The 27,154-nt window shown below is 47.7% G+C and overlaps 1 protein-coding gene across 1 annotated transcript; it reads right to left on the reverse strand.

Annotated features, from left to right (window-relative positions):
• Positions 1–1,507: 1,507 nt before the first annotated feature.
• On the reverse strand, positions 1,508–24,842 carry LOC107532711 (interleukin-18 receptor 1). Its single transcript, XM_087823735.1, has 8 exons — positions 24,512–24,842; positions 23,199–23,442; positions 19,636–19,801; positions 16,965–17,115; positions 12,696–12,758; positions 7,568–7,688; positions 5,079–5,218; positions 1,508–2,005 (listed from the first exon to the last, which is right to left on the reverse strand). Exons 1-8 carry the CDS (start codon positions 24,567–24,569, stop codon positions 1,773–1,775), a joined length of 1,176 nt encoding a protein of 391 aa, XP_087679861.1. The 5' UTR covers positions 24,570–24,842; the 3' UTR covers positions 1,508–1,772.
• Between the last annotated feature and the right edge of the window lie 2,312 nt (positions 24,843–27,154).

The raw sequence follows: 27,154 nt of genomic DNA on the forward strand, positions 1-27,154 counted from the left end.
ATTGTCCCATGCACCAAAAAGTTGCAGGTTCGATCCCCGGTCTGAGCATGTACATGAGGCAACCGATCGATGTTTCTCTCCCTAAAAAAACCAATGAAAACATCCTCAGGCAAGCATTAAAAAAAAGCAGTCCCCCCTCCCAGTTTGTTGGAGCACCGCTCTCCACAAAAAAATCACACACACATGCAGATTGGCAGCTAAATTAACTCTGCTAATTTTATATTAGTAAATTAAAAGTTGTAAATGTGAATAATCAATCTATAAAAATCTCAAAAAAAATATAAGAATTCCCTTATAACTTGAGCTTAGGAGGGCCTTTCTACTATGACCACAAATCCAGAAACCATAAAAGAAAGAATACATTTAAATACATTGGGGAATCTTCCATGTAAGCAAAGACAAAAGACAAATGACATCCTGGGAACAATATTTGCATTTCATATTATAGACAGTAGGCTAACCTCCTTAAAATGTACATTGCTCCTAGAAATAACCAAAAAAGAAAAAAAAAAAAAGCCAACAACCCAATAGAAAATGGGCAAAGGAAATGAATGGGTACTTTGAGAAAGGAAATAGAAATGACTCTTTAACAAATAAAAGTTGCTCATGCTCTGGCATAGTAAGTGAAATGCAAATGAAAACGACATTGAGATACAACTGTTCCCCTATCAGACTGGCAGATACCCGAAAGGTTGTGGGTAAGGCCATGGGGAGAAGTTACTCCCCCCCGTGAGGGCAGTGGGCAGTAGGGAGGGCCGGTTGGCAACAGCTGTCAAAATTACAGCTGCTCCTGTGCTTTGCATTTCCAGCCAGTCCACGGGGGGAACTTTCCCTCCAATCACACTGCTCGCATATGAAGTAAAGACAGGACAGAGCTACACGTCACATCCTCTCTGTAATAACACAAGGCTGTAAGCAACCAGAATGTCCATCAAAAGGTGACTAAATAAGCAGTGGCACCTCCACAGAAATAGGACTCTAGGATTTTATTTCTATGGATAAAAAATGAGAGACTTTATAAACTAATATGGCAGGATATCTGAAGAAGAGAAAAAGCACAGTTCAGAAGAGTGTGCACTGTACAAGAAGATCTGTTTCTGAAACAGAAGCAGAGTAAGAGGCACCTTTGTTTAGTTATCCTCTCGGGGGGGATAAGCTGGGAAGCTGGCATGGGCAGGCAGGGGGCAGCTTTCACTGTGTAACCTCTTAGGCTGTGCTTCGATATGTGTGTCCCACACACACACACACACACACGAAAACAAAAGCAAGCACAATGCATCGGGCTGATTTTTAAATTCAGTAATTACATGGAACCTTGAGAATTTCTAGCCAACCTTAAGAACAGGGGAACTGAGACACGGAGTCACCAAGTAGAAATAGGTAAACGCTGGCCGGCCTAGCGGACTGGAATCCGTCCTTGGGCTCCTGGTCCATGATTCATCCCGGTACCTCGGGCAGCCTCCTTTGCCAGGTGAGAATAACGAACCATGATACAATTCAGTTCCACTTAAATGACCTTTATTGAGTGAGCGCACAGCAGAAGGTGCCCAGGTGGTGTGCAAACTGAGCCACTGGGACCAAGCATCTCATGGGCACGTACAAGACAGGACACACATATGTGAAACAATTAGAGAACAATTTTTGGCAACATGTAAGTACAAAAAAAGGTGGTGCAGACAACACTCACAGGGGACGATGCGTTCAGAGCCACCTTTCCTGTGGAAAACCCTACCACACATTCAGTCAACAATATAATCAAAATAAGATGAAGATTAGTGCTTCTTTATTAGGCTTCCCAATAAAACCATAGGATAAGAAATCCCGACATTACGGTATTTGTTACCTGTTAACGTTTCATCTCTTCCCATGAACTGTCTATAAAACAGAGCCAAGTCAATTCTATAAATGACACCCACAGTCACTAGGCACACGACTATCCCTGAGGTCAGAACAGCTATGATCATTCCTCTGGTGAACACGTGGCCTGGGATATCAACCAGGTCTTCTAGAAAGAAAAAGGAAACGGGAAGAATTAATCAATGAGATTTAATGCCTGTGCCACCATCACTCTGCCACGCCCGTTTTTGCCATTGATACCGACCCAGTTGTCTGCCCAACACGTTCCACTGGGTTACTCCACATCCCGCCTTTCGTTTGGAGCGATGACCTTTCTACTCCCATTTTTAAAATAAAAATGTATACAAGGACATCCAGAGCCCTGAACTGAAGCCTTGCATGCAGCCCATCCCTGCCTGTGGAAGGCAGAGCTCTAAGGGGTATAAAAAGCCAGGGTGAGACACAGAGGGAGCCAAGCACAAGTGTCTGAGAGCGGTTGTGAACACACACGGAGGCGATAGGCTTGAGAAAGCAAGCACTCAGCTGAGACCATCCGGCTCCCAGCCCGGCTCTGCCACTTACTTTGTGTCCTAGGAAATGTCACTGATGCCCTTAACTCTTAGTACCTTAATCTGCAATAGGGAGCTAATGATAATTTCTGCTTCACTTACAGGGCTGCTTTTTGAGGGGAGATTAGATGAGATATTGCACATCAGTAGTTAAGGTAGCATTTGGCACACAGCTCTGAATTTCAGCACGTTTTATAAAAGTGCCCTTTGTGGAAAGATTACATTTCTTAGATTGATTCAGTTTATGCTCACTACGGAAAATATGAAATAATATGAAAGAGTAAAAATGATGGAATAATTTTTAACCATCCCACACTGTGGTAATGGGCATGCTAACATGCTAGTATATTTCCTTTGGGGTTTTTTCCCCCCTAAAACTACTGACTTAATTGGGATCATATGATAATCACTCTTTCCTGCATCACGCTGTATTATGAGCAGTTCACTGCATCTTCATAACTATAATTCACAATATCCCAATATTTAATTGATCATAACTTTTTTAAGTGTGCATAATTTTTATAAGTATGCTCATGCAATGAGCACGTGCGTAACCTCTAAGCGTGCGTCTGATTACCCTCCCAGAGTAGATTCTAAAGGTCGAGGGGTTTCTAGGCCAAAGAGTATAAACATGCATGAAGTTCTCAACATCTTGGCACACATTTAGGAGTGATCTTTCCAGTAAAAGTAACTACTAGGTATAAGTGAGCAACCACATCTACTTACTAAGTGAACTCTGAACAAAGCCAGACCCTGGTTCCTGCAGCTTTGAAAGGCCTGCGTGTCCGCGAGTGCCACAGACACTTCTGCACCGGCGCGCACACTCCTGGGCGGGGAATGGTGGAGTGGAGGGCCCTAGACCCCGGTGACATTTGTGGGCATAGCAGAGGGGGAATGATCAGGGAGAAACTTCTATGGCAGGGGTAGGACAGTCAAGCCCTAATCTAAGAGGGGAGAGGTGGCTGGGGGCGAGCGGTCACTGCGAGTCCAGGCAAGGCGATGGACCAAACGAACAAGCCTCTCCCTCACATGCTCGCGGGCCAAGTATGAATGTCCACGCGAGGTGGAGAACACCTGTGACAATTCCTAGGGAGGACAAGATCACCGAGTAAATCAGTTAATTTCAGAGTTGATCAGGTCTGAGTTTTGATATCCTTACTTGTGTGACGTGGGGTGAGTTTCTTCACCTATAAAGTTTGTTGTAAAGATCAGGTTAAATAATGGTAAGAGCTTAGCACGGAGCTTACCATACAACAAGCACATAAAGAACGTTGGCTCTTATCATTAGTGCGCGTGATGGACAGACAGAGCCTCGGACGGGCAACCAGGGCATCTCACCTGCAGAGGGGCCTCGGGCCTGGGTCGTCCCTCCCTCAGTCCGTGGGTTTCTCACAGAGCCCAGCACAACATCCCCCTCATCTCGATTCCTTCGCCCGTGCACCGTCTGGGGCCCTGCCCCCCCCCCCCGATTCCTTCGCCTGTGCACCGTCTGGGGCCCTGCCCCCCCCCATTCCTTCTCCTGTGCACCGTCTGGGGCCCTGCCCCCCCCCGATTCCTTCGCCTGTGCACCGTCTGGGGCCCTGCCCGCCCGATTCCTTCGCCCGTGCACCGTCTGGGGCCCTGCCCCCCCCCCCCATTCCTTCTCCTGTGCACTGTCTGGGGCCCTGCCCGCCCGATTCCTTCTCCTGTGCACCGTCTGGGGCCCTGCCCGCCCGATTCCTTCTCCTGTGCACCGTCTGGGGCCCTGCCCGCCCGATTCCTTCGCCCGTGCACCGTCTGGGGCCCTGCCCCCCCCCCCCCATTCCTTCTCCTGTGCACTGTCTGGGGCCCTGCCCGCCCGATTCCTTCGCCCGTGCACCGTCTGGGGCCCTGCCCCCCCCCCCGATTCCTTCTCCTGTGCACCGTCTGGGGCCCTGCCCCCCCCCGATTCCTTCGCCCGTGCACCGTCTGGGGCCCTGCCTGCCCGATTCCTTCGCCTGTGCACCGTCTGGGGCCCTGCCCCCCCGATTCCTTCGCCTGTGCACCGTCTGGGGCCCTGCCCGCCCGATTCCTTCGCCTGTGCACCGTCTGGGGCCCTGCCTGCCCGTGGCGTCCGCGGCGGCCCCGCCTGGAGCGGGCAGTGGGTTGCGGGCTCCTGGGCCCGGACGCAGCCGGTTCCCGCAGGTGCTGGGCTGAGGGCTCCGGGCCGCACTGTTAGTGGAGGGCGAGGGCGGGCGACTCTAGAAAGCTCCGCAGGTCTACGCCGAGAGCGTTAGGAGCCCTCTGATCAGAGCCATCAATTGTCCACTTGCCAAGCTCAGGGACGAGCCAAAGGAGGGAGGCCCCCGCTAGTTACGGAAGGACCGGCCACACCCCGGGCCGCTGGGCCCAGTGCCACTGGGCGGGCTGGGGGCCCACGACTCCCAGGACCACGGCAGCGTCTACACTGGCTGCCTCCAGTGTCCTGGGGGTGCCAGAGCTCCCTGCTGCCTCCTCCCTGACCCTCGCCCGCCAGCACCTCTGGCCCCAAAGTCGACCGGCTCTGCCCTGGGCCCGGCTCCTGCAGAGGAGGAGTGTGCTGGGGGCAGGAGGCCGCCCCTCCCGAGCCTGCTCCCCGCTGTGCAGCCTCCGAGCAGCCCCCCAGCAGCCACCTTCGAAATTCCCACAGACTCCAAGAAGAAAACTTCCCCAAACCTTTTTTCAACAAGATGAAGCTTTTGGTGTCCGGGCCTTTCTCACTGGACACAGTGCAATTATATAAAAAATTCAGGTTATTTTCATTAATGTTCTCAATTCTCAATATCCTGGAAGCGCGCCATTTGCCTTCTGAGGTCCTGTAAGAAAGGAGAGTAGTTCAGCCGTCGGGCGTCGGCTGCCAGCAGCGTCCCAAGCGAGGGGCGAAGGTGGCAGCTCTGCTGGCTCATCGGGCTCCCTCCCTGTGGGACTCAGCGGGGCCTCAGGGAACCTCCCAATCCCGCGGAAGCCGGGCCAGCAGGGGGCATGGTCAGCAGCCACCTAGAGTTAAATGTGGGGAAGGAATTGGTGCTAAGCTGAAAATACAAGGAAACATCCCCCCTGAATTGCCTCTCCTCTCTCTCCTCTCCCAGCTCCTCAGTGCCCCTCCTCCGGGGAGGCCTCCGGCCACGGTGAGAAGGCTGCCGGGCATTCAGCACAGGCCGGCTCACATCAAGTGTGTCCGTGCGAGCCTGAAGATCACTTTATTCTGTTCAGCATTTAAACACATTTTCAAACAACATTATTCTCAGGTGCCCGCCAGGAAGACGAGAAACACTAATTAGGTTGTTCAGTGAGAGTCAGAAAATGCCCTGCGACAGCCCCCGGGAGCACGTTTCCTTTCTCTTCCTAAAGGGCTCATGCTGTCCTGTCATCAAACGCAAGGCAAACGCCGGTGACATCCGCTTCCCTCCAGTGACAGGCTCTGACCGCACGGTGCCACCCAGCGCTCCTAGGCACAGTCACGCACCTGACATCCCCAGCAGCAGGTGTCTCTCGTACCCGGGACATGTGCCTGCTGTAGCCTCCAACTGTCTCAAATGCATTTAGAACATTATTCTGAACAGGAGCCACCAGTACAGAAATGTCAGCTCTGTAACCACCGAACCGCCCAGTGAGGCGCACAAGGCCACTGAGAAACCAAAACAAATGACATGAAAAGCTCGAAACCAACAATAAAAAAGATCCCCTCGCTCTCTGAGCTCAGCTTAAGCTTCGTTTTTAATAAGCTGGGAGGTGGGTCTTCTACCTCTCGGAAGATGAGGGAGGGAGCCCTGGGCGGGGGCCACGGGAATGAGGGCCTCCTGCGGGACAGACGCGGGGGACGCACAGTGGCGGCGGAGCCACGGGGCTGCAGAACCAGCCCCCGGAGCCAGCTCGCGGGCAGCAGCCTGTGAGCGTCGGCAAGGAGCTTGTCGACGGTGCAGCTGCGCCCAGAGGCCTCTCCGGCCCACTGCTCACTAGAACCCGGGTGTCCCTGCACTGATTGCAGCAGTGGCCCAGAGTCATTCAGAGACACGCCAGTGGCCACACACGTAGCTTGTTTTGTTTTATTAAGTCTGGCCACTCTTTCAAGAAAGAATACAGGTTATTCAAGTATTAATACATGTTATTTGGAACGTTTTGCACCAACGCTGCCTCCTAGATATTTATATCTAATAATTGTCCCGAGTGCTTTTTCTACATGTTCTCATAGTGTTTCTAATTTCCATGAATGGGCTCTGACAAGAAACTGCTGCAATAATTACTATGCTCACTGTCAATCCAGGTGACTGCAAATATAAGTTAGTATTTGCTTGAGACAATCTCTGGAAACCCTTCCATACTTGATAAAATTCCTCAATGCTCTTTTAATTACTTTAAGAAAGATTATCACTGTAAAGAATGTTCTGATAGGAAGCTACAAACTATCTCTAAAGAGCAGGAGCCAGTGCCTATGTCAGTGTATCTCTTGCCCATAAAGAAATTCCCCAAACACACACATCACTGCATTCGAATGATATTTCCTTCTTTGTGATTTTCAGCATGTCTCAAGTATCTCATAATGAATGATTTTCAACAATCAGAAAAAAGAAAGGCAGGTGTGAGGACAGGATAAGATCCAGACAGGCAGCAGGAGACGGCCGGCCGGTGGCCTCGGCTGCACCCAGGCCCTGCAGGCAGAGCTGCTGCTGAGCGATCTGCACCCCAGAGGCCGGCCGGTCTCACGGGGATGCGTGCGCAACACAGCTGAGGACACCTATTGTACACAAGGGTCCAAATTAACTTACGCACGTCACAGGCCCCTGACCTGGTCTTTACTCTGGCACATTAGTAAAAATAAAGCACTTAACAGAATATTCAAAACCCAAACATCTCACTCCTTTATCAGATGCTTAGACACAACCTCCATCCCCACCAGACCCTGACTAACCAAAACCTGCTTCTGCAAGGTGATGCTGAAGAGCCTCATTGGCTTTCTTTAGTTTAGATTTCAACAATGAACTTCTACACAATCCATCAACATAGAGTATGAGAATTATAATTATAAACTATATAAATTATCATAATTTATACTTGTGCCTAACATTCCCATAGCTATTCAGGAGTCTGGAGTTTCTGTATCAGGTATATCTCACACAATAACACTTATCTATGTTATTATATGTATCATAATCACATGTGCATACTTCACTTTTATCTCTTCCCCTTCCTGCACATTAGGGTCTTCCCCGTTGTCCTTGCGGAAGTTCCAGTAGATGTGGTCCTTCTCATTCAGCCAAGCAGAGCAGTTGAGCTGTACATTTTTTCCTAGGTGAAAGTAGACAACCAAAGTTCTGATTTTATTTTTTGTATGTTTTTATTGATTTTAGAGAGAGAGGAAGGAAGAGGGAGAGGGAGAGAGAGAGAGAAACATCTATTGGTTGCCTTTAGTAAGCACCCCACCCAGGGACTGAACTTGCAACCTAGGCATGTTCCATGACTGGGAATTGAACTGGTGACCTTATGGGACAACACTCAACTGACTGAGCCACACCAGCCAGGGACCAAAATTCTGATTTTAGAAACTCACTAATTTTTTTTTTTTTAGAGAGAGTGGAAGGGAGGGAGAGACAAAGAGAAACATCGATGTGAGAGAGACACATTGATCGGTTGCCTCCCACACATGCCCCAACCGGGGCTAGGGATCGAACCTGCAACCCAGGTATGTGCCCTTGACTGAGAATTGAACCTATGACCCTTTGGTGTGTGGGCCAGTGCTCTAACCACTGAGTAATACAGGCCAGGGACAAAGTTCTGATTTTAGAAACTCGGATTTCCCAAAGTTTCAATATAACCAATATATGATTATCTAATATATAATGCTAATGTAGCTCTACACTCCAAAAAGAAAACAGATATGCTTTGTTTTAAATATTAAAAATTATATAAAGCATAAAAATTAGGTATCAGTTATAATTCATTAAAATATGAATTGGCTTCTCTTCAGATGTTTATGTTTAAATAAATTATTAAAACAGAGGGTAGCCAGTGAACTTTCTTTTCAACATACAATTCAGCAGGTAGTGTCAAACAACACTCTCACTGCAACTTCTAGAAAAACAAAGTGGATAAGTCACAAAAATTAAATTAAGTTAGCTAAAAATTAAAGACACTCAAGCGCAGGGGGAAAAAGAGAGACAGTTGAACAGAAAGGCAACAAGGACAAAACCTTTCTGGGTGAGCTGAGATAGCCAGCCGTTTTATTCCTTGGAGGAATTTTCTTTGGTTTGAACCATACAGAGGGAATCTCAAAAAGTAAAGAGAGTCCCTGGAGATTTGACAAGCCACATGGGCTTGCAGGACTATTGCTAAGGACTTGGGCAGCACAGGAGGCTGCTCAAAGGCTTAACAACTCCTCCTCCAGTCTCATGGTGCTTGAGAGTAAGACCACTAGGAAAAGGCCTGCAGCAAACACGGGACTGCAGCCTCCTTCCAGCTCTCACAGATGCAGGGCAGAGCCATTCTAGCAAAACTGTGTTCTATCGGCCACCCAACTCGGTGCCTAAATGGATTGAGATGATCAATTCCTCACACTATTTGCCTAACACAGGAAAGGCAAACACTCTTTAAAAAATAAGAGTGAAATAAGCCAGTCAGAGAAAGACAAATGCCATATGATCTCACTTATATGTGGAATCTAATGAACAAAATAAACTGACAAACAAAATAGAACCAGAGGCCTGGAGACATGGAGGAGGCTGACAGATCTCAGAGGGAGGGGGTGAGGGGAACTAGGAGAGATTATTAGCCAAATAACATACATGCACAGGCCAGGGGCACAGACGACAAGCTGGTTAAGGCCGGGGGTGGGGTGCCGGGTGCCGGGTGGAGGGAGGCAAAAGGGGGGCACGGGGACATCGGTAATACTGTCAATAATAACAAATGAAACAATACAAACTTTGTTCATTTTGGTTGTTTTAGATACACAAAGATTGGCAACAACAACAGAAAAGTAAGAAACATGCAGAGACAGAAGTGGGAACAATAATAAATAGAAAAAATTGATAATAGAAGCAGACCCACAGATGATCCGGGTGCTTGATTCAGCAGATAAAGGGTTTGTAACAATGATTATAAACAGAGAAAACAGAGGAAAAGAGGAGCAAGTAGATGAAAAGACAAACATTTTCACAAAGAACAGTCATCTGTTTAAACAGAATCAAATGAACATTCAACTAAAAAACATGTAAATTTAAGGGCTTGATGGTCCTTCACAGCAGATCAGGCATAAAAGCAAGCAGAATAGTTGAGCCCAGAGGGAAGGGAAGGAGGTGACAGAACAGAGCATCGGGAGCCTGTGGAGCACAGTTAATATGTAGAGTTGGAGATCCAGAAGGAGAGAGAGGAAACAGTGAGACAACGGCAGAGGATTTCCCAAATATTGATTAAATACATGAACCCACAGACTGAAGAAGCTCAGTGGAACCCAAAGTCCGATACATGAGAGCAGATCACACATGGACACGTCAAAATCGAAGAGGAAGAAAAAGCTTTGAGAGCAACCAGAAGAGAAAGACACCAAAGTAGCAACAATAACCAAAGGCTACCTTTTCAACAGAAACTTTGGAAACCAGGGCATTTTTACAGCTTAGGGTAAAAAGTGCCAACATAGAATTATTGAAATTATTGAAGAAAATAGTCTTTAAAACTGGATGTAAATGAAGATATTTCAGGGTAAACTGCAGCTGAAAGAAAGTGCTGCTTATGTAACTGCGCCACAAGAAACAGAAAAGGAAAATTTCAGACTCAAGAAACATCAGCCTAGATAAAAGCAAGGACATACATGAACAAAGAAACAGCAGAGGAAAGGACAAATATTTGGGGAAATAGAAAAAATCTTTGGTTGTGTATAATGATAATAATGCCAATATCTTATAAGTTTTATAACATATGCAAGAGATAAATATATAAAATAGTAGCACAAAATAAGGTAAGAGGACGGATGAAACTTGTAAGATTCTCACGTCTGTGAGGTTTTAAATGTACTAATACGTACATGTGTCTTCCTGTAGTAATTCTAGGAGAGCAAGTAATGAAGGGTACAGAAGGGAACAGGTAAAAGGAAAACAAAGCAGATTAAATAAAAACCCTTTATTAACCCCGGGGGAGAGGAGGGATAAAAGGAGCACATGAGACAACTGGGGAACAGGACGAGAGGCTTCAAAGCAGCTGTATGCGCAGCTCGTCAAACGTCAGCGAGGTAAACGCGGCTATAAAGACTGGGTTTTAGATAAGATCCGCCCAGGTGCAGTTTATGTCGGACACATTTTATGCATAAAGACAAAGAAATGTTGAGAGTCAACGGATGTAAAAAATAAAACATGTCAACCCTAAACAAAAGCCTGGAGAGTCTGTCTCGTATCAGACAGGACGGGATGGGAAGAATCATGACGGGAAAGGGGGAATTTCTAATGATAAAGAGCCAGCTGGACAGGCATCAGTTCGTGTGCCATGAGACAGCCTCGGCAGACGCGCAGCAGAGCCCGGCGGGGCTCGGCGGGGAGCGCGGCCCACGCCCCGGAAGGCTGCGCGTTCGGCCGGCCAGGCGCGGACCCGGGTGGCAGGTTTGGTCCACGGCTGGGGCAAGTGCAGAGGCAGCCGCCAATCAGCGTTTCTCTCCCTCCCCCTCTCTCTAAGTCACCTCTCTCTGAAGTCAATAAGCACACCCTCAGGTAAGGATTAAAAATTTATATATATAAAGCAAAAACGAACATAACTGAAGGACATGCAGACAAACCGGCTGTCAGAGAGATGTTAACATCTCTCTCAGCCACAGAAGGGAGAGCACAGAAAAGATCAGTAAGGATATAGATGATTTATCAACTTCGCGCAATTGACATTAATAAAACGATAAAACCCAAACGTGCAGGTGCGCATTTATTTCAAATGCACCTGGAACATTCACCAAAATACACTCTATTCTGGTCCTTAAGCAAGTTACTACAAATTTCAAAAGGTTGAAGTGATACGATATATAATCTTGAACCATAATGGAACTAAACTGGACATCGACAATAGAAAATCCTCCAACTATTTGGACAGTAAGGAACACACATAGTCCACAGATGAAAGAAAAATTTATAAGAGAAAGTTGTTTAAACGTTCTGAATGAATAGTTATGAAAAACTGGCGTACCAAAACCTGTGGAGACAAACAGCTAAAGGAGTAATACGGAAATTTAGAGCTCAAGTTGCACACACTACGAGAGAAGGTAATTGAAATTAATTCCCTAACTCTCCGTGTGGACAAGTGGAAAATGACATGCAAATTCAGCCCAAAAGGAGAAGAAAAATAATAGACGAGTTGAGAAATCAATAAAAAATAGAAAGCAGAGAAACCACAAATATAAACGGCAAAGCATCCAAGCTACCTTGAGCACGTCTGTCACAAACAACTAGGGCCAGCTGCGGTCGAAGGTGTGGGCTTTGGAGACAGGCGGCAGGCTCCTGGATCCCACCTGTGCACGGCCCAGTGTTTAACCTTACAGATTCCTTAACCTTTCTGAGCTTCATCAATTCATAAAGGGAAAGAATGACCCTCGAGTTGCTGCAGGATTTCATTCAATGATTCATTTCAGTCACCTCAGGGAAAACTTGGCTTACGTATGTGAACCTCTCTCCCTTCCTTCCTTTCCTTTTGAAGGAAGGTGTTCACTCATCAAGCCCTCTCTAGACAGGTCCTGATTGTACGGTCAGTTCAGTCCATCCTTTCACAGGAAACTCATTAATCAAATAGACCACACAAGTCTGAACAACTCATGCAGAGTATTCTTACTGAGCTTTTCATATTTAAAAAAGGACCATAGAGCCCAGCCAGTGTGGCTCAGTGGTTGAGGGTCGACCTATGAACCAGGAGGTAAGGGTTCGATTCCTGGTCAGTGCACAGCCCAGGTTGGAGGCTCCATCCCTAGTAGGGGGCGTGCAGGAGGCAGCCCATCGATCAATGACTCTCAACCTTGACGTTTCTCTCTCTCTCCCCCTCTCTCTGAAATCAGTAAAAAAGGAACATTAAAAGCAATGACCACAGAGAATATTAGAGAAAAGCTACAAATGGTGACTAAAACCCTAATCTACAAAGCAGTCAGTTCTAGCCTGTTCGTTTCAATCAGTCTAAAATCAGCAGCATTGGAGCAATGACAGGCGTTCCCGCAGGGGCCGCGTTCACTCCCCACGCTGTGCGGTGCACAGCGCTGGTCAAGAGTGAGCCAGGCTTAGCCTCGAAGACTCCACTTCGCCCCCATTCAGACATGCAGAGTATACATAGGTGAAAATATACCTAATTCGACTTCAACATGGTTAAGCTTTGGTCCAAGAAGAGCTGGAGTTACATCACTGCGTTCTAGAAGTGAAAAAGGAAAGTGCGTTAGCGTCATGCGGAGCTTGTCTGAGACAAACCTCTGTCCAGCTCGCTGCTGGCTCGCAGTCTGAGCCCTCGCCCTGCACTTCAGCCGAATTTCACTGCGGAAGGGCTGCAGCGGCCATCACTTCTTGTTTCGCTTTCTGTCAACTTCAAAGCTCACACAGCTGGAGGAAGCACACTGAGTGTAGTTTTCCCTCCATTAAAATCTGGGGCTTCTGCTGAGCACAGCTGACAGCTGGGGGGGGGGCTCATCTGCTCATCAGGGGAGATCTGAGCCTGCAGGGCTTAGAGGCCGGGTCACTGGGAAGGGCCCTCCGTCCGCCTTCACTCCTTCACTTGCCTCCTCCACTAGACTATCCTACACTCGGGTGGGGCAGGCACGGCGCTGGGCTCGCTCTCAGCGCTGCGGCCTGGACGCCCCACCTTACCCGGCCCGGCCCCGTTAGGAAGCCCACACCTTCAGGCTCTACTTCTCTTCCTCGGTGACTTCTGGCCCCAGCTGGCGGTGCACAAATGCTCTGCACCTCCAGCCCATCCAGTAATCCTTAGGAAGTGAGTCACCTCCAACAGCCAGCTGCCAAAGGCCGCACCCAACCCGGAGCGGCTAATAACTGCAGGCACTGAGGGCGGCAACGGGCCACCTGCCCCGGGACCGGGGCTCTCCCTGCCAGCACATCTGCTGTTTGGGGGGCATTTACAATGAATGCCCAGGGCAGCCTTCATGGGGCTGCCAGGCGCTCAGCAAACAGGGTGCCCGATGGTGGGCAGTAAGCGCGGCTCCCGAGCGCTCCCGCAGCGCCCAGCCCGAGCTCTCGAAGCCAGAGCTGCAGCCTGGCCAGTGGACGAGGGGGGAGCTTCATGTGGGCAGGATCCCCAGAGGGAGACGAGGGGGAGCCCGGCAGGCAGGTCCTCTGAGACGCGCACTCGCTGGGCGCGTCGGGAACTCCGGTGGGCGGGCAGGAGCCGGGGTGGCTCCACGAGCCCACTCTGGCCTGAGAGCTGAGGGACGGGAGCTGATTCCAGAGCCGAGGGGAAGAGGCAGTGTGTGTAATGGGGGAATTGCTACCGACGATCTTCCTCTGGATCCACTCTAAAACGCGCAGTGTGTTCCTGAGAGCGCAGAGCAGCACCGGGTCCGTAAGACTGGTGTCCAGTGAAGGCAGCGGAGGGAAGAAAACGGCGTCAGGGCACGTCCCGCAGGCGGTCTAGCTGGAGTCAGAATGCAGCAGCCGTCGGCAGGAGGAGAGGCCGCCAGCCCAGCCAGCCAGGTGGACAGTGTGAGCAGCCGGGTGCCGGTCAGGGGAACTGGGTCAGGTGGCTGCCCACCAGGTGCAGCTGAGAGATCCACGCCCGTGACCACAGTGAACCGTGATCAAGACGCCGCGCGGAGCAGGTAGGGGCTGAGTCCCGCCGTCCTCAGCGTAGGTCACGGCCCCTCCTGGCTATTGCTGTGGCTCTAAGCGCGACATTGGGGAAGACTGATGGCAAACCACCAAATCCAGAGGAAAATGCCAGGATGGTTCAGGGTCGGGCTTGTTGAATGAGACACTTCCTGTTGCAGGCTCAATAGCTCACTCAACAGACATGTGGGTGCGCACCTACTATGCACCAAGGGCCGGGCACCGGGGCGGGAGGGCGGAATGGGGGAGAGCTCGGTCAATCCCTTCTCTCCCGGAGCTCCTCCGTCCACTGACACACAGACATGCGGCCCCAACTCTGACAGCAATCGGGACGCAAACAGGAGGCCCGGGAACAAGGAGGAGGAGAGACATTTGAGCCGAGTCCCGAAGGACGCAGCTGGCGTCCCCAGGAAGACCATGTAAGATGGGCCCTTAAGGCAGAAAAGTAGCATGTGCAGCGAAGGGTGGGGAGCGAGGCGACAGGCGGCAATGACAACAGAGCTTTCCCCGTCGCTGGCACCATTCTCCACGCTTCCCTCAGTCCCTCGCCCCCAAAGCAGCCCGACGAGGGAGGAACCCCACGCCTCCGTGGACCGTGAGGCGTCTGCCGTCCAAACAAGTCCTTAGCGCCCCAAGGTCACAAGCTCACGGGGCTGCTGTGAGCATCATATGATGCAACCAAAGCATCTGGCGCCGTTTCCGGCCCTTCTGAGAAGGACTGTTCTTCACCCGTCCCGGGCAGGGTAAGAGAGGAGCTGACGGGCGGAAAGCACGGCGGATGGGCTGAGCGCTGGTGGTGGAAGCATCATGGGGCCAGAGATTTACATGAGATTAAAGAATATACGTGGAAAGTAAAAATGAAGAATTTCGGGGATATACCGAGAATCTGATATTTGAGCTTTGGAGTTTAGTTCTGGGCTGTCGCAGCAGGATGATGGTCTCCCCAAGCTGGTCACACCCTCATCCCCAGGTCCCATGGATATTGCACCTCACATGGCAAAACTGACTGTCTGATGTGACTAAATTAAGACTTTTCAAATGAGGACGGTGTCCTGAATCACGCAGGTGGCTCAGGAGGGAGACGGGTTGGGTCGGGAAGGGCGGTGTGACTTGGGGGCAAGGTGAGAGAGCTGAAGATGCTCCACTGCTGGCGCTGAAGATGCAGAGGGCGGGAGCTAAGGGTGCAGGCGGCCCCCGACGCTGGAAGGGCAAGGAACCCACTTTCCCCAGAATCTCCAGAAGAAAGCTCTGCTCAAATCTTGATTTTAGCCCAGCGAGCCCATTTCAGACTCTATCTTTCATAACCGTTGGATATTAAGCTCCTGTTGCTTGAAGACACTGAGTTTGCGGGTTTTGCCATTCGCGATACAGGAGTACAGCCACAGAAGCGGATGGTTAAAATGAGGAGGAAAGTGTTGGGGATGCCAAGCAGCTCTGGCAGCAGGTAGCCCCTGTTTTGTTGACTGAGTCATCACTGGAGTTTTGCTAGATGGCAGGAAAGAATGTTTAGGCTAAATGAGCCACCTACCTGCAAACACTCGAAGGAGCTGTCATTTTAAGAGACCAGACTTAATCTGGGGAGTCACTGAAGAGAAGCTTCATGAAAGCATAGAGGACTCAATGGGAAAACGACTGTCAGCAATCAAACATTAAAATCTATACCCATGTGATGTGGCAATTTCCATGCTAGTTCCCAAGAAGCGACTGGGTGATCAGTCGCTGGCGGTGCCATATGAAGGACATCTTCACTGAGTGAGGCTTCATTAAATTGTCTCTAAGGTCTCCGTCACCCCGAAATCCAAGCTTTAGTTTTTCCACTATACACAGTCTGGGTTTGTGATAAACCAGACTAATAGCCTCAGCCCTCCCACCACCACGCCTGTGCCCCTTGCGGTCTCTTCTCAGAGCGCCCTGTCCCCAGCACGTCCTCCTGCCGTCCACGAGGTCAGCCCCTAAGACCCAGCTCAGACAGTGTCCTGCACCTGTTCTTACTCTGGGCTCTCTCCATGCCCTTAGCCCCTCGCACATGACTGCGGGTTCATAAACAGTTGACCCTTGAAAAATGCAGGTTTGAGCTGCATGGGCCCATTTATATGTAGACTTTTTCCAATAAATACTGTAAATATATTTCCTCTTCCTTATAATTTTCTTAATAACATTTTCCTTCTAGCTTACTTTGTTGTAAGGATACAGGACATAATGCATATAACATATAAAATATGTGCTATCAGTAAGGCTTCTGGTTAAGAGCCATCTATTAGTAGTTGAGTGTTGGGAAAACCAAAAGTTACCCGCAGGTTGTTTACTGTGCCGGGTTCGGCATCCCTCACCCCTGCGTGGGTCCAGGGTCATCTGTGCCAAGGTGCCTCTGTGCGGCTTCTCACCTTTCCTGCCTGGGATCAAACGCTTCAGGAGAGCGCATCGCTCACTTTGTTTCTTAGCTCCCTGCTTCCTTCCCCTCCCAGTGCTCCGCTTATTAAATACAGAGTCCTCAATAAATATTTGTTGAGTGAAAGCATATGCTTAACAATTAAAGACCCCACAGTTTATTCAAGTACCAAAGAAGGGAACTGACTCATGGGAGGGTCACCTTGGTGAACTTTTAATTACTACCCAAAAGACCTTTACCCACGCGCAGTGAGTGACACCACAGCGGCTCTGACCCTTCTATCTGCGTCAGTCCCAGCTCCAACTAAGTGCCTCTGGCCTCCTGCACTGCTTTAGAAGGAAACATTCTATTTTACCAAGACACGTTTGTTCCTTCCGATTCTAAAGTTTCTCTGACCTCTGACGATCGTGATGTTGTAGGTGCTGGTGACGTTAAACAGCCTCCCATCGTGATGGAGGAAGAACACGCAGGTGTAATACCCCTGATCCGCAAACTCCGCATTCTTCTTCAGGGACGGGTTCTTGCTGTTCCCTATCGGTTCACAGTTCTGTATTTCAAAAAGCAAGTGAAAACATTTTAGGTAAAAACAACATTATATGACAACAATTCAAAACTTTAAAGATCTTTAGTGAAAAAGGAAAATCTAATGAAAACTAGCAGTCTCCGAGTAAATGTCCGTGATTCGGCCCTGCCTGGGCTGCAACAATGAAACAGTCCCACGGCTGCTACCGTCACCGTCGCTATTAATCCGTGGTGGGACACAGGGCTGCTTTCCTGGGGTCTCTGAAACACTCTTTTACAGCCAGAGGGAGGGGGAGGGAAGGAGGTGGAGGGGGAGCAGGACGGGAGGGGGAGAGGAACAACTTAGTACAAAACATCGCCGGGGGTCCAAGCTTCCCGCAGGATTGTATCCATGACCCTTCCGGCCTGTGCCACCCTGGGCTCTGCGGTGGGCATGGGAACAGAGCTGCTCAGAGATCTGGGTGCTTGGTAGCCTCCCCCCTTTGGACGCCTGCACCAGGAGACAGTGGGCTGATTAGAAATGCATCAAGAATATTCAAGTCCACAGACACGCACACAGATCTCCCTACCACATATTTCCATTCATGTCCCAGGAATTGGGATCAGCGAGAAAGCCCCCGTCTCCAGTGCTTCTGTACCATAGGAGGTTAGGAAGCGATCTGAGACCGGCTGGGGAAACAGGAGCTGAACTGCTAGTCCTGACTAGTCCCCGTGTTCCTCAGGCGCCAGATGACCAGAGCCTACTGCCCACAGGCTCCTCTCTCAGAGCTGCCAAGGCCGGTGGCAGTGGGCAGACTGCTTGGCACCCGCCTGTACCTCAGGTCAGAACTGCTTCTGTATACAACAAGTGTTTATAAACCCAAGCTGATTTTTCCCCAAGCCATATTAAAATATCAAAGACCCTTCATTTCCCCCAGTCAGTTGTTTACTGATTTAGCATCCTTGCTCGGCTCCCCTCACTAGGCCGTGAGCCGTAAACATGCTGTGAAACTTAACCCCGAGGTCCGCCGCCTAGCTGAGCACATCCTCAGTGGGCCCATTCTCTAAATGCAACTATCTGCATTTGGGATTTCTTAAAACCCAGCACACTGTACCTCAGATTTACATGTACAGTCAAACATTTGCACGTTTGACAGTAAATGGAGTCGAGTCAACTGGGGACTGACTCAGATGTTTAGAAAATATTTTGGGTCAGAGCTGTCCTTGAAAAATCATGAGTAAACAGTGTTTGAGTAAAAGGAACAAACAAACATTTCTAGGAAATCAGAGTTTTAACTCTCCCAAGGTCTTCTGTTCAGACTACCCTCTCTCAGCTCTCCAAAGTTTCCATGAAGCAGTCACGTCTTTTAGGTTTGCTCTTCTATAGAAAGAATATAATTTTTGTTGTGTGCGTGCACGTGTATTATTTATGTATGTGTGTATATTATATTTGTACACATGTGAGTGTATACATGTATGTGTGTATGCAATATACATGTGAATGTATATATAAATCTGCATATATAATCTCTGTAGTATTGTCTAAAAGAGCTCTTACAACTTAACAAGTTAAAGGTACACCAACTGAAGAAAACAGACAAAGAAAGTAGGCAATCCACAAAAGTAGTAATGCAAAGATACAATTAATACACAAAAATGTTTAATTCATTATTAGGAAGAGTGGGGAAAATTATTAAGAGCTACAGAAGCTCTGCATGTCCGATTTTTAAATGCTCTTGAGGGACCTTCCAGGGTCCTGGCCATGTGGGGGGGGGGGGCGGGTTACACTGGCCACTCCCTGGAGAGGAGTTTGATAACGTGGACCCCAAACATGCCCATGGCCTTTGGTGCAATTAGCCCACTTTTACAGACTTGGTTGGAGGGTAGACTCACATATACACCCAAAGACTTACAGGAATAATTTTTATTTTAGTATTATAAATAATAGTGAAAAGTAGAAACTAACAAGTGTCCAAAAACAGGGGCTAGCTAGTCAGATACGAGTATATGCCCAGCGGTTGGAAGGGTGTTTAAAGATGTGGGGAAATAATAATCACAACATACTTATAGTGAATAAAGGAAAATAAAAGCCGTTCAGAACACCACCTTTTTAAAGTAGGTGTTTACGAGGGGAAAAAGTCTCTGGCTGGTGGGATTATAAATTATTTCTGCTGTTAATTATTCATTTCTCTATCTTCCAATTTTATAAAGTTAACTAATAAAATCAGAAAAATATGTCTAGAGTAGAATTTAAAATTTTAAGTACATGTGGCAGAAGAAAATGAAAATCTTTAAACTAGTACTTCTAAAAACTAACTTATTATTGAGAAAGAAGCAAAACGAATGAAGAGCATGGGAGAGAAAGCCGTGGTCATTTGTTGAACATCAGTGAGGCCGCGGCTGGCTGCAGCAGCCGCAGAGGGCACCTAACTTCGGGAGGGCAGCCGAGCTGCCCGAGGCCCCACCGCGCGTGTGTTATGAGCGCGAAGTGCCCCGGCCGCCAGACCCTCGTTTGGAATTCTGTCTTCTCTACCAGCCTTGAGGCGGAATATTTTGAAAGCCTTACCTTATACAGCGCCGTTCTGTTGACCAGGTTTTGATAGTAACTATGCTCACAGTGCACCTGCAAAGCTTTTTCAACTTCCACAGTTTTACTAATTACTTGTTTTTCAGCAAAACAGCTGTGCTTACTTCTCCTGATGACATTTAAACTCCATTCATGAGTAAGATTTCTATGAAATAAAGGTTTAAAGATATTTTATAATTAGTACAGGGACTTAGCAAATACTACCTTTGCGTAACCAATGCAACAAAATTTTGTCCTATTTTTGTATAAAGTGACTCATTCATTGATGCCCAAACTCTGCTCTGCCTCATTTTGGTTCAGCATAGCAAGAAATTTAGCAACTGTCATGGAAGGGGGGTAGAAGGGGGTGAAAGAGAAGAACCCGAGCTGTCTAAACACACACATGCACACACCTGAGCACACACAAAACCTTCTGCAGACCATATATTATGGATTTCAAAATAGAACTGTTTAAAACACCAATGATTTTGGTGATAAACAAGCTCAGCGGTCTTAACCGCAGATACCCCAGACAGGAGAGGCGATGGTTTGGTGAGGCCTACAGACACACTCCTGGATTTGTTTTCTGAATGTCCGTATTTCTCAGGGTAGTTTATTGCAACCTTTTTCTCAGCATATTATAATAGGACTTTATGTGCCTCCCTGAGCAAAAGTTAGTTTGAATAGATATTGTTCCTCCTGATTAGAAATTAGAAATGTAAGGAAAAGAAATTTAACAATGTTTCTCAAAGAAAATTGTTTGCACTCTGATGTTTGCTTAAACTGTACATGCAATATGTAGATTCCTATACCAAATACAATAGACACCCATTGTTAAGTTGTCCTGTGTGTATGAAAAATTTGTACCCACTGCAGGCTCTTCCAGTTCCCCTTAAAGTCTACAATAAAATGGAGAAAGACTAGTGTCCGCCGAGCTCCAGGTATTGTCCCATGCGCAGCAACGGAGGCACCACTTTCCTATGGTGAATGACAAGGCTAAACTTCAAGATACATTCAGTAACTCTCCCAAGTCACACACCTGGCAAGCAGCAGGGCCAGCGCGCACTCTCCCACCTTTTGGCCCTAACGGCCAGGCCAGGCCAGGAGTGCCTGGCGCGAGACTGTGCTATCACGTCGGTGGGAATCTGGCCCTTTCCCTTGCGTAGGAACTTGCACAAGACTGGCTGGGGGGGAGCAGGGGGAGCGGGGCTGGCAGGCTGTCCTAAGGGTTAAAGGCAGTGGGCCAGTGGCCAGGAAGCAGTAGAGAGCTGCCGGGCCTTGGAAAGGACCGAGCCCCGCTGGCGGCATCCTCCTCTCAGGTGTGTCTGTCACGTTCCCTGGCTCAGACCTCGCTGTGCTGGGCAGACACAGTCCTGGGTCCCTGTGAAGTTGTTTACGAGGAATGACGTGTGTGCACGTTCCCGTATCACCAGGCCCTACTGTTTCCCGCCTCTGCAGTCAACAAGCCCAGCCGGGGGACCACCCCGCGCGGGTTCAAGGCACCGCACCAGACACCGAGCCAGCAGCTCGCCGGGCACGGAGGGGCCCACAGGCTGGTGGGAAGCCGCGGCCAGCGGCCCAGAGCTGTCACCCACCACGCCCAGTCAGGACCAGTCCTCCTGGTGACCCGGAGGGGGGTTTGGGAAGTGCTAGCCCACTCTCCTGAGGCCCCTTAGGACGCCCACCTTGCCGCCTGTCAGCCTGGAGCCTGAGGGGCCTTCTGCGGGTGCTGTTCTTTCCACCTTCATTTCTTTACCTCTATGAGCAAAACTCTCCTGTGTCTCCCTTCTTAGTGGATTTCCTCCTTCAAATTTGATCTGACCGGTGACTTTCAATGCAGGATTAGAGGATTAGTCCCCAGACGTATGTGATCATTAGTAACAGTATCCTGGGAAATTAAAGGACTGCAATCTAAGGGGACAATTCCAGGAGCAAGGTCACTGACGAACCCACATGAAACGACAGCCTCACTCACCTGCAGTGGTGCACACGCCCGTGGCGAGCACAAGATGCTGTTATCAGTGGCACTGCATGGAAAAGTCTGTATCTTCAAGATTCCCATTTATTTTCAAAACCACTGTCAAGCCTGCTCTGTCCACCATCACTTAGTCTCATCTCACTCCTCAGCCCCCAGTGCCCCTCAGAGTGGTCACCACAGGCTCTGTGAGCGGCGGGCCCCAGCCTCTCTGGCACTTCCCTCTGCCTGAGGGGCCCACTCCTCTCCCCACGCAGGCTGCACCCTCTGCCTTCCACATCACAGGCAGTTAATGCCCCGTCCCTGTCTGTCTGCAAGCGACGCTGGGACACGACCGGCTCCTCCCTCGTGTGCTCTTTCTGCCCCGTTGAGAACACTGTTCATTTAAATCACGACTTTATTCAACCAGGACCAGGGAGAAGTTCTTTTTCTCTACCCCAATTGTGAGCACTCATCCTGCCTTCCTGTGAAAAGACTACTTGTGACCCATTTCTAGAATCATCTCTCCTAAAAGGTCACATAAAACTCATTGATTAAAAAAGAAAGAGTTGTTGAATTTCTTTCTACCTCCTGGGCTGCGTACATGTAAAAACAAACCAAAGGCCCTCACTTTCTATAAAACCACAGGGGTGACACTCAGGTTTCACGGTGCGATCTCACTCTGCTTTCGACAACACTGGGGAACGGTCGGGACTCACTCCAGAGGTGCTCATGAAAAATCTACTGAACCTGGCACCATCACCACTCCCCTGGCCCCGGGCTATTTTCTATATGTCAGTCTCAAATCTCTGTAAAACACATGCATACACAGGTACACAAGTACATACGTGAGAACACAAAGGTACCAGATAAACACTGGCACCCAAGTTCTCACCAACAGTCCGTCACACAGAGAACTCTTTTTCCCGGTTACTCCTCCCCCATCTCATCAAATAAAAAGCAGAAAGGGAACCAAGCTCAGTAATAATTGTTGACACATGCAGCTGGTTGCTCTCATTTCACAGAACTACGATTCTGACTCTGAGCATCCTGGCAGTCTCGGCTGCCATGAGAAGACTGTGCCAAGTCCCTTCTGTGCTCCCCGCTCTCAGTGACCCTAGTTATAGCTTTATGACTGGCTGCCACACACACAAATCCTTCACTAGCCCTGCCACTTGGCTCTCAAAACACACCTGAAAACTAGACTAGGATGTATCTACACCAGTTCCAACCCACTGCCCAGCCCGAGCATCACCCAGGAGGCGGGCACTGCCCTCTGCGCCACACGCTCAGCCGCTCTAGACAACAGGACCACCTGAAACTTAGAATGAATTTCATTCAGTCTTCACTTATCTTTGGCAAGAATCCCCTAAAAGGAAATAATTTTAAGGCAAATCTCTCACCACCTTCATTTCATTAAGATCACTAAGAAACATAAACAAAGGGGCAATATTTAATTTAATTTTTCAATAATGAAGCATTTATCTCATGTTCCACAAAGAGCCGGGGAGACAAAAGGCACGGGTCACCTGCCCCTTCAGACTGTCCCTCTGCTTTGCTAAGTCCTGAAGTGCTGGGAAATACGCGAACACAGAGCGCGCGTACTCACCCCATTTGGAGGAAGTAAGCCCCGCTGTCGCCCAACTCCGCTGGCCAGAACTCCAGGACGTGGTCCCGCACGGCGATTCTGGGCGAACGGCTTGAGCTCAGCTCTGCGGGCGCGTGGGGCTCGTTGCGCTTGTACCATTTTGTGGTGGTTGATTTAGTCTCAGGCTTCGATGAAAATGAGCAATATTTCAGAAAGAAAGGTTCCCCTTCAACGGCATTAATGTGAGGACGTACCGTACAGGTTTCTTCAAAAGATTAGCAAAATAAAAGAAAAAATCAAACACAGGTTGGCATAGGTAGTTTCCCAACACTCAGGCACTTCCAGAATATAAATGCGATGAAGCTTCCAGCAGCTTCTCCAAAACAGGAAAGCCACAGGCCTGAGCCTGCCCTAGCCAGAAGACACACAAATGTAATCTTTTAAGAGAAAATGTTACGCATGACAACTTCCTCATGAGGGAAGCCACGAAAGACTGCTGCCAACCTTCCCCAAAGCATCCCTAGCTGAGGACGCTCCATCGAAAAGAAAACCATGAGCCTAGAGACTTCATAGTTTGTGATTTGCACCATCAGCAGTCTCACCCATCTGGCACTCAACCAGTCTGCTTAGCCATCCCTGGCAGGTGTGGAGGTAGTTAAAGATGCTCCATCCCGCGCACCGGAAGGTTGCCGGTTCGATTCTGGGTCAGGGCCCATGCCCAGGTTGCAGGGCCGATCCCCAGGAGGCAGCCCGTCGATGTTTTACTCTCACATCCATGTTTCTCTCTCTCTCCCTCTCCCTTCCTCTCTCTCTAAATATAAGTAAAAAATATTTCTTAAGAAGTCGTCAAGCAGTCACTGCTAATAAATTAAAATTGGTATTCAACACCTGCCATAAGCCCTCGACATTCTGAGCCTAAGAAGAGTCTTTCATGTATAGTTGCTTTGACTCTAATATTTTCCTTAGGATCTGTAAGGTATTCCCATGAAAGAGATAACTTGCGTAAAATTTTCTAAAAATCAGTAATAAAGACATCTGTGACCTATTCAGTTTCAAACAACACAAAGCAGATTTCCATCTCAGAAAAATGTAATTATTTCAGGATGCAAGTCTTTACAGCCTGCTTTCTCTACATGAACTCAGAGGGCCAAATGTTTTCCTTTTCAAGGAATCCACGTGATTCTTTATTTGATCCCATTCCCATGCATTTTTATTCTCTATGCCAGACACACCAAAATTTTGGCAACTCTCTAAAACTACTCATTAATTTTAATGAATTCAGCATCTTCAATAGCCACCTCCACATAAAAAAGCCAAACCTTGGTATCGCTTACCTAAGGAGCTCTTAAACATAAGTACCAAAAGTGCCAGGGGTACTTGTCCCAGATGCATGTTTTAGGATGCTGCTTCAGAAAGTTTTCCTGGAGAACAGAATAAGGCAGGTTCAGCTGAAACTTTCAAATAAAAGCATACTTGTCTCATGAAAAAGGTTTTTAAAAATCTTCTGGCACAAACACTTTTAAAACTGGGCCCAGAAAGTTTTCATATCCCTTAATCTAGTCACCAAGGCTTCTTGGAATTTTCAGGCAAGTAGAATTAATAAAATTTCAAGGCAATGAATTTTGGCATCCAGAAGAAATCCCTAGCAATACACGTTTCTGATACAGGGAGCCTGGTGTATTTTAGGCCCGGCCTACTGAATCTTGTCTCCAAGAAAAAAGTCGAGGACAACTGTATTTGTAGAAAATCTGCTACTCTGTGAATAGACAGCCTGCGACCTGCCGCGCTGTGTTTAACAGCCCCGCCCTGCAGGCATTCGTGTGCACGTGCGTGTGCTCAGCTGTTTTCTCTCATTCATCTTCTTGCTGCAGAGCGTAAGCTGCAGAAGCTCGGAACTGAGCCTGCTTTTCATGACTGTCATCAAGTCCAGCGCAGTGCTCAGTGTGCTCCTCGGTCCTCACCAGTGAGAGACGGGTGCGGGGGGTGTGCATGATTCTGCACTCGCATGCCGTATGCGTTTATTTTAGGGAAATGGAGAGACAAAGTGGGGATTGCATACATCCCAGGCAGAAACACACCCAAAGAACTGGAATCTGTGTTGAATTTCTATGTTACTCCAACCCAGCTTTGTCCCACTAATTACAAATTTAGAGGGTAGAGTAGGCGGGAAGGCCGTGCTGGAGCACCCACGCCAGGCCTGAGTATTTCACAAGGGCCCCATGTTCCTTTCACAGCGGGCACCAGCCGTGCTGACTGGGGCAGCACAGCCTCACGGGGACAGCCAGGTCCCCGGCCCTGCACACCCGGCTGGCATCCCAGCTTGCACCTTGAGGAGCGGTGGGGCCTTGGGCAAGTCTGGTCGCTCATTCCAAAGTGGAGATGGTGAGAATGCCTAGCTTCAAAATTACCGAGCGATTAAAGGAGCTAAAGTCCATGAAGACCTCCTGGGTGCATGAGGCCTCTCAGCCCCAAATAATTCTTACTAATTACAGCCCACCTCCCATACTAAACAACAACAACAAACACCTGTTAATGCTCAAATCCTGATAAAAATTAAGGCTAAGCTGCCAAACCACTTACATCGATCTTTATGTTCACCAAGCATTTGATGTAATTTCCAGGAGATAACACTCAATAATGTAAAGACACAAGGGGTAAGTATGTATGGAAAGTACCAACTGTTCATAACGAAATTAGAGCATTTCTATGGTTTGAAATCAGCCTCTCCACACACACGCACACGCACATTTTGTTATTAGCTATCTATTCTCTTATCTAGGGTAGAATAAAAAGTGTTATTTCCTCTGGTTAAATTGACACAGCTTTGTAAAGAGCACTGCTGTTTTCTTGGTTTGAGGTTTTTTTCATATTCAAGGTTTGCTAAGAGATGAAGTTCTTATGAGATAACTCACCATTCTGATGATTTAATGCTGAGTTTCAATATGAAACATGTTAAGATCCCAGTACGCAAATTAGCTGGTATTTGCACCACTCTGTGTGTGTGTATATATAAAATTACTAATGCACTTATTGTGGATTTAAAAGATTAAGACATTAAATTATAAAATTCATTTATAAAAGAAAGGCTATTCTGAGAAACATCATAGATAAGTTAGTTATAAATATATGTAAGAGGATATAAATATTAAATTCCTTGCATGTAGAAATTCTGGGGATTTTTTCAGTGCTATGTTTGATGCTGATACTAGTTTTTTCCTTTACATTATTTAAAAATTTATTTCTTCATTCCTTTCTTTTAAAAAATTTTTCTGATTTCTAAAGTAATATATGCCAGTTATAGGGCATGTATATGAAAATAATATGAACATGTATACTTTATTTAGCATGTTTTCTTGTACTTTATATATATTTAAATAACTAAGATGAGATTTAAATAATTTCATATCCTGCATTTTCTACTTCATAAGTGAGCATTTTCCTGTGTCACAAAAATCTTTGTTAACATCATTTTGTCACATAATATTCCTTCATATGGATGTTATAATTTACAGCATGTATTTTATTATAAAATAACCCCATAGCCACCTTCTCACACAAGGCAGTTTGGATCAGTTTTTGAAACACGGTGTCTGTTGCGAGACTGGCTAGATTTAAACTCTCACTCTGCTCTTAGTCAGCTGAACAACGCTGAACAAGTTACTTACCCTCTCTGTTCCTCAATTTACTTATCCAAGAAAGGGAATAATAGTACTACTGCCCAGAGCTGGTGCGAAGGTTACATAAATTGCTATTACAAAATATCTGGTGAATCATTTAAATGTTAGTTATTATTATTTATCTACAGTTCTTATTTTCTTGGTGTTACTACATGGCATACAAAGAATACACTTTAAATATGACAAATGCATACTGTCAAACAGCATTCCAGAGATGTGGTAACAACTGATACTCCCTAAATAATGCAAGATAATATTCACCTATCACACCCAAGAAAGTGTTGAAAACTCTCATTTTTA

The sequence above is a fragment of the Miniopterus natalensis genome, chromosome 13 (assembly GCF_054644295.1).
Source record: "Miniopterus natalensis isolate mMinNat1 chromosome 13, mMinNat1.hap1, whole genome shotgun sequence".
Lineage (NCBI taxonomy): Eukaryota > Metazoa > Chordata > Mammalia > Chiroptera > Miniopteridae > Miniopterus > Miniopterus natalensis.

Bases quoted from the DNA above. Each gene is read 5' to 3' on its own strand.
- LOC107532711 (XM_087823735.1), bottom strand. From the start codon at position 24,569: ATGCATCTGGGACAAGTACCCCTGGCACTTTTGGTACTTATGTTTAAG. The intron at 19,802-23,198 runs GTGAGTACGCGC...TTTATTTCATAG, and splicing joins GCTTACTTCCTCCAAATGGG to AAATCTTACTCATGAATGGA. The intron at 7,689-12,695 runs GTATATTTTCAC...ACTTTCACCTAG, and splicing joins CCATGTTGAAGTCGAATTAG to GAAAAAATGTACAGCTCAAC.